This window comes from Corvus moneduloides, chromosome 17 (assembly GCF_009650955.1).
Source record: "Corvus moneduloides isolate bCorMon1 chromosome 17, bCorMon1.pri, whole genome shotgun sequence".
NCBI classification, from domain to species: domain Eukaryota; kingdom Metazoa; phylum Chordata; class Aves; order Passeriformes; family Corvidae; genus Corvus; species Corvus moneduloides.
Window position 1 is genome coordinate 4,229,746 of NC_045492.1, and position 17,743 is coordinate 4,247,488.

A 17,743-nucleotide genomic window follows, 5' to 3' on the forward strand; every position below is an offset into this window, starting at 1 on the left:
AACAGGGCAGTGCTACTGTTCCCACACTGGAACAGCTACGTGGATGCAACTTTAGCGTTCACAGGAAAGGGAACAGAAAGGCTCTGCTACATCACACACTTCTGCTGCTCTTTCTCCAGCCTCCATCCACCCCTGCACTTCTGCAGGGATCCCAGCCACCCCAAGCTCAAACACACTGTGGCACCTGATGAAACTACCAAGAGTGTGTGCTAGGGGAACGTCCCTTCTCCCCCGTGCTGAGAAGGGAATTCCAACAGGAATTCAACAACTTGCCAGGAGAGCAAAGAGCCCACACAAAACCCAGCACTTCTCTGCCTTCCCCGAGGGCTGTGAGGCAGAGGCAGAGTCCAAGGGATGTGAGCACCATCATTTATTGGAAGAGGGAGCATTTTAGGTTCCCACAGTTGTGGGAGAGGCCCCGCTGGAGCCATGGCAGGACAAAGCAGGCCCATGGGGAGCAAGGGGCTCCAGGCACAGGTCACCCCACTGCACCACACTCTCCCTCCTCCTCCAGCCCAGGGGGACACTCCATCCCCTGGGGAAAGCTGGGAGGGAGGCTAAAGGCTCGCAGGAACCTTCACAAAGCTGTTCCTGAGGTAGCAGAGCAGCAGCAGGAATCCAGGGATGCTGTGAGGCCGGTCTCCAGCTCCAAGGTGGAACATGGCTGCTGCTTCCACTTTTCCAGAATTCAGGTCTTGCAGAGAGAGGTCTTGCTGTCAGCTGTCCAAGCCTCCCTGATTTGCCTTTCCATAATGATCCCAAAGCTTGCATTCCACACACGAGCCAGCAGTTAGCCCAATTTATAACAGTATAGATCTACCTGGGAACTGAAGGGGGAAAAAAATCCACACCCACGTACTAAGACCTGGCCAAAGATATTTTTTCCTGTGGTTCCCCCTCCACTTATTAAAAAGTTTAAAAAATAAAATTAAAAAGCTGAACAATCCTTCATGATAAGATTAAGGTCCTTGATGTGTGACTCTGTTTCAATGTGCCCAAAAACTGTCGAGCTTTCTCCTGCATGAAGAGTTGGTCTTGGGTTCCACCACAGGCCACTGCTTTCCAAGCCCTGCTCATCTGTAGAGGGAAAAGAAAGGATGTGTACAACACAGTCAAGGGAGAGGACCAATCTTGTCGACACCGTGTTCTGAAAGACTGCAAAAATAAACAAAACTAACAAGGGAAATAAAACTTCAGAACCCATCTGGCAACCAGGAGGCACTTGCACACCACCAGTTGCTCCTCACAGCTGAGGTGGCAATTTCTGGGGTTCAGGTTCAGCAGTTTCCCAGGTGAGTGCTCCATTTCAAGGCAATCCACATGCCCTTTTAGAGCTTTCCCTTAACTTGCCTCAAGACAAAAACCCCAAAGCACAAACCTATTAAAACTCACTGCCCTGAAGGGATTCCAGAAGGATAGAAGGAATTCAAGCACAGCTTTAAGAGTTTATTGCCCACCAGTTCAATTCCTACAGGAGCTGCTTGGCCCCAGGCCTATTTTGATCAAATGCCATCCTTAACAGCAATTTAGCGCCTTCAGCTTCAACAGGGCCCCACAGCACAAAGGAAGAGCCAAAAACTAGCTGTGCTTCAGTCTCTGCACACAGAGACTGAGGGCACCTACGAGGTGTTTCTGCACTCCAGGAAAGCCCCAGAGAATCCTCTGGTAAATGCAGCCAGGAGACAGGCAGTGCCCTGAGCTGGAAGTGCCTGTCCACATGCACTGCAGGGAACCAGGGCTCCAGCATTTGCCACAGCAGCAACATCCCACACAGCCACAGAGCAGCTTTGGGCCCACTGAGGCTCAGCCCAGAGCTGGATGAGCCTCCTTAATAAAGAACTGCCTGCCAGCAGCACCAGAGCAGCACAATAAATCCCCAGAGCCCAGCAGCAGCACAGCCAGCCCTGCTGCCTGTGGGCAATAGGATTTCACTGCACACCTGTACTCCATCACCACACAAGCTGCCTCACTGGCACCCCCGAGTCACTCCCAAAGTTTATTTATAGGGAGCTGTTAGCTCTCGGAGCAGTACGACCCTGGCAAGGACAGGAGGAAAAATTGAAGTGTTTAAGCAGGGTTTATTTGGGGAAGGGGAAGGAATTACTCTGGCTGAGGAGTATTTATTTGTCAGAATAAAGAGCTCTCACAAGACAGGGACAGATGCTGCTCACTGCAGTTTCCTGGGGACAACACTGCACCTGGGCTCTTCCTGGGATGGGAAAACACCCTCACACAAGGCCCCAGTTGCAGTCTAAGCCCCCCAACAAGGACAGCACATGTTTCCATCCTCACTGAAGCTCGAGGAGACATCCAATGACTCACCCTACAAACACCTACAAAATTATAGTCCCAATCCCTATGTCTGAGCTACACTGCCCAGCAAAGCACGGATACCTCTCCACAAATGCATCCTGAGTGCAAGCTGTGACGATTGCAGAGAGATCTGTTTATGCCCCAGAGGGCCTTTGTGGGCTGCTGTGACTCCAGCACAACCCAGTTCCAGAGCTGAGGAACAGAGCTGCTGTAACAGCACCAACCTCAGCAAGAGGTACAAGGTGCCACACCAGAGCTCTGCACTGCCACGGGGTCAGGATAAAGCAGGATAAAGCCAGCCCATGCTGCCTAAGGCACTCAGCCTTCCCCACAACCCAGAAGCACCCTAAAAAACACAGAGGTGGGAAATACCTTCCTGTTTAACCTTTATACAGCACTTCAGAGTTGCTCTGCCCTGACAAAAAAAAGGTGAGCTTCCTGCTGTCCACCCAAGGGGTGCTCACTGGAAAAAAGAAGGTTTACTTTACTGCCAGAGCAATCATCCAAATTCCTTGATGGGTGCGAATTCCCATGGGGAAACCCAGGGCCAAACATGCTGAGCAGGCCACAGCTGTGTTTTGTAGGAATGTAGAATGACACCTCTGGCTCAGCATCTCCCAGCCTGAGTGCAAAGACAGCCCTGGCAGTGTAGGGATGCCCTTGCAGGAGTTCAGAGCTCCATCCCTTACTCCTCAAGGGACAAGGGCAGTGTGCCAGATAAACTCCTGCCTGGGAGGGCAGTGGCTGCAGGGCTTACCGGCGCTGGTGGCCTGAAGTGGCTGGGCATTTTCCTGTAGGACATTTTCTCTGGCTGCACTTGCACAAAGGCTCTGTTGAGCAAACCACTGTCATTCTTCCTGCTCGAGGAGGAGAGGTTCAGGGACCGTGACAGGAAATTCACAGGCTGCACCAGGAGAAAAAGGAGAGCGTAAGGGAAGGAGAAATCCAGCCCTTCATACACATTCACATGGACTGTTCAAAGGCAGCTCCAGGCTGCTTCTGCTGCTTTGCACGGTTTTGCCAGAGCAGAGCCAGCTCTGCCCCTGCTCTGAGCACACAAGCCCTCACCTGGGCTCTTTTGAAACACACAGTCTTGGGGAGGGCAGGCAGGTTCTGTGTCATGTCTTCATCCACAATATCCAGGGCCAGAGACTTCCGCACCTTCTTGATGGGACTCCTGCGCAACTGGAGGACATAGGAAAACCAGTGTCACCATGAACCTACCCAGGAAAGTGCCCTCCTGAGGGCCCAGGGTGCACACCAAGGCCACATCACCCCAGTTCTGCATGGCACCAGCACCTCAGGAAGAAGGTGTGTGCAGCCTTCCCCACTACAGGGCACAGCAGCTTCCAGTGCCCCCCTCCTGGCACCTTGAGCCAGCAGCTTAGAGAAAGAGCTTTAGTAGGAAGGAAAGGCCACCAGGAAACTGAGACTTCTTATACCAGCTCAGAGCCTTCTGGGAGCCCAACTTGCCCCAGGTGCTCCAAGCATGCCAGCAAGCCCTGAGCTCAGCATAAACCAGGACACTCCTGGCAGTATTTTAAGCAGGCCTTAACCTCAGGCACCTGTTGTCGATTAAGAGAGCAGTCACAAGGCTAAAAACATTTTGGCACCAAAAGCAGGATGACTAAAACCAGCCAGAACACTCCTTAAGAGTACACAGCAGATAGCAGCTGGCACTGGATGCACAGCCAGCTCACCCCTTGTTTCCTCTTTTGTTTCTCAGGCTTCACATCATCCTCAATGATTAGTTCGATGCCAGCTTCACTTCGGAGCACCTCCTTCAAATCTTCTTCCAGGTGAGGAGTCTGGGGCTGGGGTGGAAGGCAGAGAGAGCACAAGGCAGTCAAAATCTCTGTGCTAGGCAGGGTCACAAGTGTTTCCCTGAAGGGACAATGGGGTCAGGAGAGCCCACAGTGGGAGCACAAACACAACAACCTATTTGCTTCCCATCTGGAAAAGATATGACAAGCTTTCTGCTAGGCTGATGGATTTACAGGATCTCCAGGTGTGAGAGACTTATCAGCTGAACCCCACGCATGCCATCAGGAGACCGGTGTGCACACAATGCCTGGGAGATCCAGCTCCTCAGGGAGGCCTAGGCAGATCATTTCCCTGCTTTTCCTCAAGGTCATCAGTAGCCAAGCACTGCAGCCCAACTCAAGGGCAGCTTTTGGCACTTTTAGCTGGTTTACAGAGGAGCTAAAAGTCCTGTAGCTCCTTACAGTGAAAGGATCACTGTGACAATGTCCCCTTCACCCCTCCCCTCTCAGCCTGGCACTACCACACCACCCTTTGTTCTGGCACAGATAAAAGTTTGCTCACAGCCCTGCACAGACCTCTCCCCTCCATGTCTCATTTGCATTCATCAGCCCCACACCCTGCTCAATAATTACCAGAGGTCTAATTGGTCCATATTTCTCCAGGGCATTTTTGAAAGGCGTGGGAGTGTGGGGTGTGTTGTCCACCACATATGTCTGATCTGGTGTGACAAACCTGGAAGCAGAGCGGGAAAGAAAAGGGATCAGACAGGCTGGAACCCACACAAGGCCACAGCCCACCCAGCAGCTGAGCACAACAGAGGTCACTTAGCTGTGCCCCCAGCCAGCCTGGACACTCACTCCCTGCAGCTCAGAGAAGAGCTGTTTTGGGGGGGAAAACACTGATTTAAGGAAATCCCCAGCCCGCCTTGCCCCTCTCTCAGTAATGCCATGAGAAGTACTGAGAGCTGTGTCTGAACTGGAGCAGACTGCTGCGTGGAAAGGGACACTGCTCAGGGATGAGGAAAGGACTTACGCTAAGTTCTTCTGGAGCAGAGGGGTCTTGTCCCTGTGCAGTGGGGTGGTAACAATCACCTTCTGGCTGCACACGGGCGTGGAGGTCAGGGAAGGGTTCTCCAGTTCTAGTGTATCTTGTTTGGTCCAAAAGTTCAAGAACTGCACAGCACAGGGAAGAAAAATTGAAGACACTCAGTCTCAAGCATCACATCACAAGCCATTACTTTTTCCTAAATATGAGGGAAACCCTGAGGCAGGAACATTTCTCCCAACCCAGGATGGGTTACAGACTCAGTTCTGTGCATGGACACACACATGAAAGTGCCCAGAAGGTGCCTCTCACCCATAGAGATTATTCACTTCCCATAAGGGATGAGCTGATACAACTTTCACAGCTACCAGCTACAGAGTAGGAGAGAAGTCTCTCCTTGCACTGGTAATCCCAGCTCACCCAGTCTACTCCAACCTCAGGCTGGCAAACATGAGGGAAGTCCACATAACACAAAGTGTGCAAGTTAACAGGTCTTGCATTGAGCTGTCTTCAGCCTAAACTGTGAGAAAACAATGAACTGTGTTAGCTCTGCTAGGATTTTACTTCCCTAGAGCCAGTAAGCAACAGCTCTGCCCCCATAAAGAACACAGTTTGTACCCAAGAACCTCTTGGGAGAGAAAAATTGTGTTTGTGACATTCACTGATGGCTGAAGCTCAGCTTGAGGTAGGACATGCACTTTGCCTTCTCAGATTCACTCCAGACACTCCTGCCTTTCACACTCTGCAGAGCTGTACGTTATGGGTCCCATTCCGATTGCTTCCTTCCTCCTGGCCTTTCCCTCAAGGTCCACCTAAACCTGCATTTTGGACTGTCCTGTGGTGCCCTCCCACATTTTCTGCTGCAGAAACAGCAGAAATAAAGGCCTGGAAGGCACAGCCGGACCCTCGTGGGTCTGACCACCACAGAGACCACGTGTGGGGACACTGCAGGAGTCACAACAAAGGCTGAAAGACCCTGAGTCCCTTTTGCAACAAAGACAAGGCCAGGAGCGTTTTCATAAGCACAGCAACACAGATCTGCACAAGGTGTTTGCTGCCCTTGTCTGTGTGACTGAACTGCAAACAGACAGGGAAAGCAAGTTTTCAGTGTTGCCACTCTGCTGCCCACAGCTGGGCCAGCAATGCCCTGGGGACAGCAATGCCCTGGGGACAGCAGCAGTGTGCTCTCCATCACAGGGGGCTCCTTCCTCACACTGGGCAGGTGCCCTGCTCCTCACACAGGATAGCTGGGCTTCCTTAAAACTGCAGGCACTCCCATATGGAGACACAGGCTGCTGCTCCCTCAGGAAGGGCAGCACTGAAGAGAAGCAGTGCCAGAAACCAGCTCTGAGCCTTCTTTTAGCACAGGAACACACTCTGCACACTGGCACTGCCTCATTCAAGGCAAGAGGAACACAAAGGGGGCAGAGCTGATGGGAATGTATAACATTAGGGCGAGAAGATACCTGAGATGGAGAGAAGGGCAGTGTCTTTACAGGGGTGCCCTTGGGCGTCATGCTGTTGCAGGACTCCAGGAAGGACATGCTGGTGCTGGTGATGTTCTCTGTGACAGGCGAGAGGGAGATCTTCCTCTTCTTCTGCCTCTTCAGCACCGAGGGCGGGGTGCCAAAGCTGCCCTCGGCGTGTGGGGAGATGGGGATGAGCTCTCCCTTGCTGCTCCTGCTCAGGTCAGAGATGGTGTGGCCGTCCAGGCGGTACTCAGTGACGCTGGGCAGGGCCAGGGCCACCTCGCCGGGCACTGGCCTGGCCGGGCTGGCGCTGCCGCTGCTGCCACCGGCTGAGGGCTCCTCGGGCAGGTCGAACTGGGTCAGGTCACACCACCCATCTGGGTCCTGCACAAAAGGGAAAGTGTCAGCAGCAGCCCAGGGTGGAAGCTGAGCAGCCAGACTGAGCTGGGAGGTGAAATAAGTAGGGGTGTGAGATGGCACCAAGCTTTGGAAGGAGCCTGGCCAGGGACAGCTCAAGCCCTTCTCTCCTCTGCCATGGGCACAGCTGGAGCCAGATCAGGCATCTGACCCAGCTGAAAGCTGCTGCTCGTGCATGGGGCAGGTTTTTCTATTAATGCAAGGCTGGTTTCCCTGTTTGTTTCACAGCACAGCTGCACAAACAGCTGCACCCCCTCAGAGAACGGACAGAAAAAGCAGCTGGGCAGAGGGCTGGGACTGAATGAAGCAACTATCACCCAAGAGCGACCCACAGTCCTGGGCACACCTGTAAAGCTGGGCACAGGGCTTGGGTGCAACCTGCACAGCTGAAAGCAGACTAAAACTAACCAGATAGTTCAGAAATGAGCTGCTTCACAGCTCCACCCCACCAACACCCAGTACCATACAAGGGCCCACAGATGCAGTGCTGAGCCTCAGGCACACACTGTCTGCCTATACACAGGCAAAGTGACTCCTTCACGGATTTTAAGTGCCTCAGGCAGGCTGGGGGCTGCAGAGGCAACTTCCTTCTGATGGCAGCAAAGAGCCCTGCTGGTTTTAGCCAGCCTCCCATCCTGGTGTGCCTCTGTCACCCAGGGGACCTCAGCACCGCTTGACTGGCTGAAAATAACTAATTTCAGTGAAGCTACCTCCACTGAAAGCAAATGGTGGCATTGTGCCAGCATGAAGGGGTCTCTCCTGCATAGTACAATGGGCTTGGCTTATTCCCAGTCTGTCCTGTCCTATCCCACCCCATGACAGGACAGAAAGGAAAGCCAATGAGCATGGGCCTGAACCATTACGTAAAGGAGAGCTGGGGACACTCTGGCTGGCAAAGAAGGGCTTGAAATCAGGTTTGCCAGCACTTAGAGCCTCCCACACAGGCAGAGCCCACACACAAGGACACCCACCTAGGAAAATCTACACAAGCCCACAGCAATACTGGCAGAGCTGGAAAGGTCTAATCCAGCCCCAGAAGAGAGAGAGAGGAGGAAGCTGCAAGGCAATGACAGACCCAGCTCTCCTCAGGGTGATGATCAAGGGGACCCAGTAAGTTCAGTCAAACAAAAAGGGTGAGGGTCGGTCTCCCTACAATAACTGGAGGAACAAGGGTCTGTTACTTACAGATTCAATCATGTCCAGAGCTTCACTGAAGGCTGGAGCACAGCTTGGATACAAATAGTTGGTAGCTTCAACGACCCATTTGTACGGTGACTCGACCAATGAAGTGCCATCCTCAGGTACTGCATCATCTGGGGTCCCCTCCACGTTCTGCTCTGCCACTCCTGCAGCTGGCAGCTCCAAGGGCAACTCCTGTACACCCGTCACTTCCTCATCACTGACTTCTTCTTCCTTTATTTCAGAGACATCCACTGGCCAGTTTGGCAGGACATTCTTGGCACATACAACAAAGAAAGTCCAGATATCAGCAGAAAGCAAGGGAACAGTGTCAAGTCCTGGGGACAGAGAGCACCTAGACACGTTCAGCTCTGCCCACTCTCCTACCTGCCACCAGGTTTGTTTCACATCCCCATTCTCCCTCACTGTTCTGTCCCATACAGTGAGCAGGAGTCCACACAACATAATAAGCACAGGACTGCTTAATCAAAGATGTCATTTTCCAGTGTCCCAGGAGGAAGTTGTACTTAGGCTGAGCATGTAGCACTAGTTCTATGCTTCCTATTTTCCAGGAGCCTGCCTTCAAAAACTATATGCTTTCTTCATGAAAACAATCACTGGGTGTACTTTCCTGCTTCCTTGTTAAGAAGAAAGGAACACAGTATCTCTGCACCCTGCTCCCACACACACACTGTCTGCAGCAGCCTCCTTCTCCCACCAGCCACAGCATAATGAAGCCAAAAGAATATTCCGTGTCCAAGACAGGCTTGTTGCTGGGATTGGCAAGGTAACAGCTCTAGCAGACTGCTGTCCTCTGCCTGGATAACACACTCAGGCTCCCATCACACCTCTAGCTCCTGAAGGGAGAGATCCGGGAGGCTGGGGAAGGCACAGACTGTCTGGGCAGACACCAGGCTGTGGAAAAGTGTGAGGCAGCAGAAGGGTGGACGAACAGCTCCAAAATGCATTAGCAGGGCAGGAGACTGACCCAGCTGCCTGCTGCAAGTGTGCAGGTGCAGTACCTGGCTCTCAGCTGTCGTCTGACTTTGCCTCTCCTTGTTATCCACCTCCACAAGGAGGTACAATGACTTGGACTCCTTGGTTTCGTTGAGAAAACCTCCTGTGTCCACTTTCCGCTTGATGGTGGAGTTCCAGTGATTCTTCACAGCATTGTCAGTCCTGCAGAGAAAGCAGAAGGGAACAAATCGTCACTTACAGCAGCTTTAAAGCACAGCTGGCAGCTCCAACACACGCCCCAGCCCCATCCTGAGAGCCTAACACACAGATCTCCAGGGGCCACCCAGCAGGGAAGGCAGCAGCGAGCAAAGGGGTCCTACCTCCCAGGCAGCAGCTTGGCAATCTCTGCCCAGCGATTCCCCAGGACCTTGTGGGCCTCAAAGATGATGCGATCCTCCTCCTCTGTCCACGAGGACTTCTTCACCTCAGGGTTCAGGTGGTTATGCCAGCGTTCCCGGCACTGCTTCCCTAACCGCCCTTTCAGGTGCTTGGCTATCAGGGTCCACTGTTTGGTGCCATATTTTTTAACCAGTTCAATTACCTTTGGAGAGAGTGGGAGGGAAATAAGGAAATGGAAAAAAGGAGAGGAAGGTCAGTACAGTCATCTTCAGGCTTTGCTCTTCACCTCTCCTGGGACCAGGCACGGACAGACAAAGAAAGGCCCCTTTGGAGGAAGAGCTGGAGGGACCCAGCAGGGCAACCAGGTGTTCCAACCCTCATGAGAGCAATGATTCAGCCAAATTTCTCTAAGAGGCTGTTTCCACACAGATATTTTGCCACAGAGCGCCTGTGAATGCAGATGACCCCTCCCAGAAGATGGGGTGGAGACTGGCAGGGGCCCAGATATAGAAACACGTTCCCATTTCTGAGCAAGGGCCAAGTCCCACCTGCTCCAAGGCTCCTCTGCCCTCCCTGCTTCCGAGAACCTGGCTGTGTGACAACAGTCCCCATCAGCTGTGCACTGGGCTGCTGCTCCCTTTCACAGTGTGGTACACCTAGGACAGACAGGGCTGCAGCTCCACGCCCTGACAGCACCAGGACAAACAGGGAAAGAGCCAAATTCATTTAAGAACCATCCACTTTGCCTCTTCCCCTTCACCCAGGGCTCTGTCACTTCTACCTGAGCCCCAACACAAATGCTTCTGGGCACTGAATCCATTCTGGGCTCCTACAATATCCAGGGCACAGTTAGGATGAAACACTCTACTTCCTGCAATGTTCAGCCCATCAAAATCCTGGCTGAAGAGTTCTCAAAGAACACTTCTACCCTGGCCAGCTGTGCTGAGCAGAAAGGTGCAGGTAGAGAGGTAACAAATGTCCCCGCTGTAGACTCCTGCCTTTTGAGCACAGAAAAATGGACCCAAGATGCCAAACTGAGGCCAAGGAGCTGGGCCAAAGAAATGATGAGTGAGTTGGAGCCCAGCCTGGCCAGGATGGGCAGGCTGGCAGAGTTGGGACAACACAAAGGGCAGGGGAAAGCAGGCAACAACTGCTCTGCTGTAAGAGCAGGGAACAACATCAGGAGAAGCTTCCTTAGGGCTTGACATAATGTAATGAGACCAAAAGGGAAAGAACTGGGGGAGCAGAAGTCTTACAGAGAATCTGCCAAACCAGGATGTTCTGTACCAGAAAACCTTGGTAAAATTTGAATTTCATTCCAGCTTTTCTGAAGTACATCAAGATGATGAGTCTGTCTGAGCTGGCCTCTCTCAGCTGACTCTGGAATCAGCAGAGAAACAGGCTCACAGAAGTCATGATTCACCCAGCCAACCTCAGACATCCACTCCAGCCTACCTACTGTGGGCACAGGAAATGCCAGTTTTATTTTCTCTCAGACCCAACCTGGCCAGGCCAGGTGGAGACCTGCCAGCAGGCAGATGAATTAATTCCCTTTTCAGCTCTCTCTCCCTTGGCAGCCTACTGTAGCAGCACTGTGTGAAAGGGAGAAGGTGTTTACCTGGAGAAGCCTAGATCACATCACATCCCAACCATGGCTGCCTGGGCTGCTCAGGGCAGGGCAGACAGAGCTGCTCTCACAGGTATCCCCCATGGGGAACAATTACACACAGTTTACAACGTCTGAGGATGGCTCTGACATCTCCATCGTCTCTGCAGACAGAGACAGCCCAACACTTTGATCCTCTCAGCCCTCACTTACCTTTTGGTCCTCTTCTTTGGTCCAAGGACCCTTAACCAGGTCTGGATTCAACACTCTCAGCCACCGGTACTGACACTGCTGGTCACTGCGGTTCTGGGAACAGGAATGGGAACAGCCCTGTGTTAGACCAGGGACTCAAAAAGCTCCAAAAGCAGCAGCAGTCCCCATACACACAGGCTGTCCCACAGAACACCTGCAGAAGCACGTGGAGAATACATATGGAGGCCCAGGGCACTGGACACAGGGACAGGAACCTCAGTTTCTCATCCCAACTCCAACAGACTCGCCCCAGAAAGCCCTCTGTGGAAGAAGGTCTCCTCCTGGTTTCACAGCCTGGAGCTGTGAAGTCAGAGCAGAGTCCCACTGCACAGACACAGGGAGCCAGCACGAGGAGAAGCAGCAACATGCAGACATGGCATTCCCAGCTGGGCACGAGGTCACTTACAGGAAAGTGACTGGCCAGGAACTTCCAGTCATTCTGCCCATAATGGCTCACTAACATCTTCAGCTGCTCATCCTGCAAAGGACAAAGACATCCACTTTCAGATACGCTGAGGCAACACCTGCCACAAGGCTGATGACATTAAAAGAACAAGTTAGATATTTTGAACTGTCAAGGTTTTGTTGGCATTTTGTGTTCAGGGGAGGAAGGCAGCTCATATCAGCCTTTAGCAGCCCTCCAGTACATGGAGCCCACATGGCACAGACTGGTTCTGAGCTCTGTACTAGGACAAGCTCATACATTAAGTACAGAGTAAGAGCTCAGCCCTGTTCCTCTAGTCTGATTCAAACTCTGTGGCCAAGGGCCTGCCTATCCAGCCCCAGTACATCCCTGACCAGACAGTCCATCTCCCAGCTCAGCCACTGCTTTTGGCTGGCCAGGACAGCTGACTGATTGAAGTATATCACCACTAGCCCTGGCACTCTTCTGTCTTTCAGTGCTACAGGGCTCTACAGCATCTCTTTAGTGATCCCTGCTATAGCCTGGGTGTGCAGACTCCTACAGCTCACACAAAGCCTGTTAGAGGGGTCCTTGTCTGTGAGCTCTGGCTGGCTCAATAATTAAATTATTCCCTGCCCAACATGAGCCCAAGGCTTTGATCCCTCCCCACAGACCACCTTACTTGGTGTTCTGACCCCAGCTGTAGTTTTCACACTGCACAAACCAATAGTGAAACTAGGAGGAAGGAAGAGAATATCCCAGTAAATTCCAGGCTCTTAGCCAGGATGACTAAGCCATGATCCCAAGTGTCAATACTCCAGAAAAAGGAGAACATTTCCACTGCACATTTCAGCTTGTTGGAGGCATCAGCCATCGTCTGGACCCCTCTGTGCTCACAGGAGTGTTACAGGCAGTGGTGTTTCACTCAGGATTCACATGCTTAAGTTAAAAATGTTTGAGTGCTTGCTCTTCAGGCTACATTTCAAACTCCCCTGAACCTCTGAGCCTCATTCAGGCCTGAGCTCAGTACAAAAGACACATGGTCCTCTCCAGTAGCAGGACAGCAGGAGGTGAGGTCGTGGCTGGCAGGTGAGGACTGGGGTGGAGTCACTCAAGCCCAGGGTGCCATGTCAGCGGCACCACCCCAAAGCACCTTTCTCAGCAAATTTCAGGCTCTCACTCACCTCTTCTTGTGTCCACTTGACTTTGCACCTGCCATCCCGCTGCTCCGGCACATCCAAGTCTGTATCCTGGTAATGCAGCTCATCCTGGTCCTCACTAGAAGCGAATAAAGGAAGATTATAACTTCCATGCAGGAGAGGGAACAACCTCCACCATACAGAGCAGAGCTCAAGAGCAACCTGCACCATTATAGAGCAGAGCTCCAGATCTCTCTCTTCCAGACCGAGCTCCAACCTCACCGACACCCACCCAGCCAGCCCAGACTGAAAGGAAATCCTCAACTTTGGGCTCCAGCGTCTGCTGGCAAGTTTTATTCTGAGAGCAGGGAAAAGAGCGTTTCTTTCCATTTCTGCCCCTGCTGTCCCTCGGGGCGGACTTTGCATCTGGGCACCGGCCTCATTTCCCCGGTACAGCTCAGCAGCGCCCGGATCGCTGGCGCAAAGGGGCGCGGGGAGCGGTGCGGGGCAGCAGCCGCAGGGCTCCCGCTCACCCCCCGCTCCCGAGCGGATGCCGCGGGTACCGCGGGGCCGCCGCCCTGCGTCCCGCATCGCGCTGTCCGGCCGGCGAGCGGGAACGGGGCGGCCGGGAGGAGCCTGCCGGGGTTGGGAGCGGGCACGGGGAGCCCCGGCACGGCGGGGTCGGCACTCACCCGCGGGCGCGGCGAGCCATGGCGGTGCGGGATGGGGCCGGGATGGGGCTCGGGCCGGGCCGGGCGCGGGTCCGGAGCGGCGGCGCTGGCGGCACTTTCCTATCTCGCGCCAACGGCGCCCCCCCGCGCGGGGCCGGGCCGCGCATGCGCGCAGCGCCTCCCGCCCGCACAAAGAGGCGCGCGCGGGAGGGCGCCCGTCCGCCCCGCCCCCGGCACCCTCAGGGAACCCCGCACCCAGCCCCGCACCGACCCCGGCACCCTCAGGGAACCCCGCGACCCCCGCACCCAGCCCCGCACCGACCCCGGCACCCTCAGGGAACCCCGCGACCCCCGCACCCAGCCCCGCACCGCCCCCGGCACCCTCAGGGAACCCCGCACCCAGCCCCGCACCGACCCCGGCACCCTCAGGGAACCCCGCACCCAGCCCCGCACCGACCCCGGCACCCTCAGGGAACCCCGCGACCCCCGCACCCAGCCCCGCACCGACCCCGGCACCCTCAGGGAACCCCGCGATTCCCGCACCCAGCCCCGCACCGACCCCGGCACCCTCAGGGAACCCCGCGACCCCCGCACCCAGCCCCGCACCGACCCCGGCACCCTCAGGGAACCCCGCGACCCCCGCACCCAGCCCCGCACCGACCCCGGCACCTTCAGGGAACCCCGCGACTCCCGCACCCAGCCCCGGCACCCTCAGGGAACCCCGCGACCCCCGCACCGACTCGCGACCCTGAGGGCACCCCGCATCCATCCCCGCGCCCGATCCGGGAACGCCACATCCAGCCCCGGCACCCTCAGGGAACCCCGCACCCAGCCCCACACCAACCCCAGCACCCTCAGGGAACCCCGCATCCAGCCCCACGCCGCTCCCGGCACCCTCCGGGACCCCCACGATTCCCCGCATCCATCCCCGCGCCCGATCCAGGACCCCCACAACCCTTCCTATCCCCACCCCCGGGATTCTTCCACGTTCAGCCCTGCCCTGACCCGAAACCACCGGCATCCCCCGCACTGACCCAGGACATTCCTGCATCCACCCCTGCACTGACCCATCTCGTTTCCATCCTCAGGACCTCCGCATCCCCCTCCACATAGACCCAGGGCCCCCCCAGAAGCTCCACATCCACCCCTTCCACCAACCTGAAGCTACTGGGACCCCTCATGCCACCCCAGGACCCTCCATTTCCACCCTTGGGACTCCCTACATCCACCCCTACACCGAGCTGCGCCCCCCTCCAGCCACAGCAGCAGCCCTGGGCAAAGGGCAGGAGTGCCACACAAGCTACAGAATATTCCAGGTTAGAAGGAACCCCCAAAGATCATCCAAGTCCAACTCCTGGCCCCAGCCAGGACAACCCCAACAATCCCATACCTGAGAGCATTATCCAAACACTTCAACGTATACTATCCACATCATCCACTAGGTCTGTGTATGTGGATATTCCGAACCAACATCTCACAAAACAAGGCAAAACTTAAAAAAAGGTGCCACCTTAATAAGGATCACTGACAGGACAAACACAACCCGGCCCTTACAGAACTCAGAGTACCTCCATCACTCAGCCATGACCCACCATCACTGCCCCTGTGCTTAAAAAGAGGCAAACAGAAGCCCCTCCCTCTCCCAAACCAGCTTAATTGGGAAACCAGCCTGTTAATTGATTACCAGAAGTATAAAACTCCTGTAAGTACCACTAGCAGAAAAGGGTCAGGAACTTTGAGGGATATTTATAGAAGCTGAAGGTAAGTAGTGCTATTTACTCTGTTTTCTTAATCTCTTTTTTATTTCTCACACACTAGGAGAAAAGGTTTTTAGTCTCTTAAAGAAGACTTTTCTTATAGACTGAGCATACGGGCCCTTTGTACTAGATTTAGGAGCTATTTATCACTGCTTAATGTGCATTCAGGGTAAAGATGGGTTTGGAGCATAGCTATCCCTTTCCTAGGCCTGCCCTCATTGCTTGGAATGGTGCTGGAAGTCAGCTGATGGTGGGGGTTATCACAAGTGAGACTAAGGTGAGAGCTGCCCCTCAACCTCTCCCATCCAAGCCTGAGCTTGGTTTTGGTGCCTCCCTCTCAAAGAGGCTCAATTCTAGCTGGGGTTAGTGGTCCTCTCACTTCAGGAGTGGGATAAAATGATGCTCGATCCCCTGTATGGAGCTAAGAGTAGTGATAAACAGGCTGAGGTCAACTAAATACAGCTCCAGGGAGGCTCCCCAACGACCTCTGAGCAACAAACACACTGTGGTGCGCTATTTCTGACTCTAAAAAATGGATGCTCTCTTACTTGTCCTGGATCCTGCTCAGCTCCTTGCAAGACTGAGACAGGATTTTGGCAAGAGTGGTCCATGCTACTGTAAGTCTGTAATTCCTTAGTGAACAGTAATGTGTTTATTCTGACAGGGTTACCCTGATCTGTCTCTATAAGCCAGACAGCTGTTGGATTCTGCACCATGCTGTCCACCCGGAGGCACAGCGCCAGCATCCTGACCAGAAAGGAAATCCTAGAAAATGGGTTCTTGGCCGGGTCCTCCAACCATAGCCATTCTTTTCCTGTTCTGAGTTATTACATGGACTCTAGCAGTGCTTCCAAACTGGACACCGGGGAGCTTCCCATGGACTTGGACAGCACAGCAAGTGGCAGTTCTCTGTGTGTTGTCAAGCAGGTAGAGTCTCTGAGCAGCTGTGTGAAGACTGAGCTGCACAGCCTGACCCAGAGCATCTCTGACCTCGGTCTCATCTGCTTCTGCAAGGCCCACCATGGCCACGCCACCTTTGAGATGTCTGGTTTGCCATGGGAGCACCCCAGCATAGACGGCCGCCTGATGAATGTGTCACAGAAGACCTCGACACCTTGCAAACCACTGGAGAGCCTGCTCTTCAAGGGCCCTGGGCTGGTTGGAGATCTCTCAGCCCTTGGGAAAGTGCCAACACCCAGGTGGGACATCTCCACAGTAAAATCCTTTATGGATACCAGCACATCCCTTGACGTAAGCACTGAGGAGTTATGGTTACTGGGATGCTCCAAACCAGCCACATCATCCCTGGAGACCCCTGTGGTGATTCCTCTGGCTTGCCCTGGTGCCTTCAAGAAGCACCCTACACTGATCCACAGCTCTGCCACCCTGCAGACCCAGCTGAGCGATCCTGACACCGTCCCTGTGTTTCTGCACCGGACTCTGTGATGCTGCTGCCCTGGCTCCAGCTGGATCTGCTGGGTGCCTGCACCCTGCTGCAAGGAGCAGAGATCCACGCTGCCGCACAGAGGACGGAGCCAGCGGCTTGAGTGGTGACGGCGGCACCTGGTGACAAGTTAAATCTCCCCCCCTGGGGTGACTGACTCGGCACTGCTGGTGGGGGATGTTTGGGCTGGTGATGGCACCCCCGAGAGCCGCAGCCTTGGCGGCTCCTCCCCCTCCTTCCCGATCCCTCTCTTTTGTATTAACACAATAAAGATATAAACGTCTCTCTGGTGCTGGTCTCCGACTCTCGCTGCATTCCCGACCTGAGGTTGAGCCCCCTAAACACCCAGGGCCGGCCTCCGGTACAACCTCACCGGGTGCAGCCCCCTCCGGCACCGCCCGGTGCAGGATCCTCCAAGGTGGCCGTGCCCGAGCCCCCCGCCCCGCCCGCCCGCGTTACCTGGCAGAGGGGTCGGGAGAGGTCCGTGCGGAGAAGGGGCAGCGGGATGCGGCTGCAGAGCCGGGGCCATGGCTGCGGGGCCGGCGCTGCCCGCCGGGAGCGCGGGCGGAGGCGCGCCGGGGCTCGGATCCCTCTCCTGGCGCAGCGGGAAAGCACAGCCTGGCAGCGGGGAGCAGCCCCGGGCACCCTGTCCTGTCACCCGCCCGCGGGAATCCAGCACCTGCCACCACGCAGGGAAGGCCTCCTCTGCCCTGTCCAAGCGCTGGTCATGAGAGAAGGAAAGGAGCCGGACTATCGCACGCACCCCTCTTACAGATTTTCATGCTCTCCCGTTAGATCTCACCCCACTCCCACAATCCTGATTTTCCTCTCCTGTCGCTGCTTACAGCAAAGAAAGGGAGAAGGACTTGTTAAAACCACATAAAAAAGGACATTTATGGTTTGCTGAATAACCAATGTTGTATGAGAGG

At 54.7% G+C, this 17,743-nt stretch overlaps 2 protein-coding genes across 2 annotated transcripts; one reads left to right on the forward strand and one right to left on the reverse strand.

Annotated features, from left to right (window-relative positions):
- Nucleotides 1-346: 346 nt before the first annotated feature.
- MYBL2 (MYB proto-oncogene like 2) lies at nt 347-13,712 on the reverse strand. The gene is made up of 14 exons (XM_032127274.1): nt 13,635-13,712; nt 12,988-13,081; nt 11,807-11,878; nt 11,362-11,454; nt 9,524-9,744; nt 9,209-9,365; nt 8,193-8,462; nt 6,588-6,974; nt 5,110-5,249; nt 4,710-4,809; nt 4,014-4,127; nt 3,382-3,498; nt 3,071-3,217; nt 347-1,077 (listed from the first exon to the last, which is right to left on the reverse strand). Exons 1-14 carry the CDS (start codon nt 13,652-13,654, stop codon nt 949-951), a joined length of 2,061 nt encoding a protein of 686 aa, XP_031983165.1. The 5' UTR covers nt 13,655-13,712; the 3' UTR covers nt 347-948.
- A 1,866-nt stretch (nt 13,713-15,578) lies between these two features.
- On the forward strand, nt 15,579-17,062 carry LOC116452638. Its single transcript, XM_032127275.1, has 2 exons — nt 15,579-15,647; nt 16,035-17,062. Exon 2 carries the CDS (start codon nt 16,085-16,087, stop codon nt 16,814-16,816), a length of 732 nt encoding a protein of 243 aa, XP_031983166.1. The 5' UTR covers nt 15,579-15,647; nt 16,035-16,084; the 3' UTR covers nt 16,817-17,062.
- Nucleotides 17,063-17,743: the final 681 nt, after the last annotated feature.

Excerpts from the sequence above, each read along its gene's own strand:
- MYBL2 (XM_032127274.1), bottom strand. The coding sequence starts at position 13,654 with ATGGCTCGCCGCGCCCGCGG. Across the intron at positions 5,250-6,587 it reads TGCCCTTCTCTCCATCTCAG|TTCTTGAACTTTTGGACCAA; the intron begins GTATCTTCTCGC and ends TGTGCTGTGCAG. Across the intron at positions 3,218-3,381 it reads TGTGTTTCAAAAGAGCCCAG|CCTGTGAATTTCCTGTCACG; the intron begins GTGAGGGCTTGT and ends CTCCTGGTGCAG.
- LOC116452638 (XM_032127275.1), top strand. The coding sequence starts at position 16,085 with ATGCTGTCCACCCGGAGGCACAGCGCCAGCATCCTGACCAGAAAGGAA.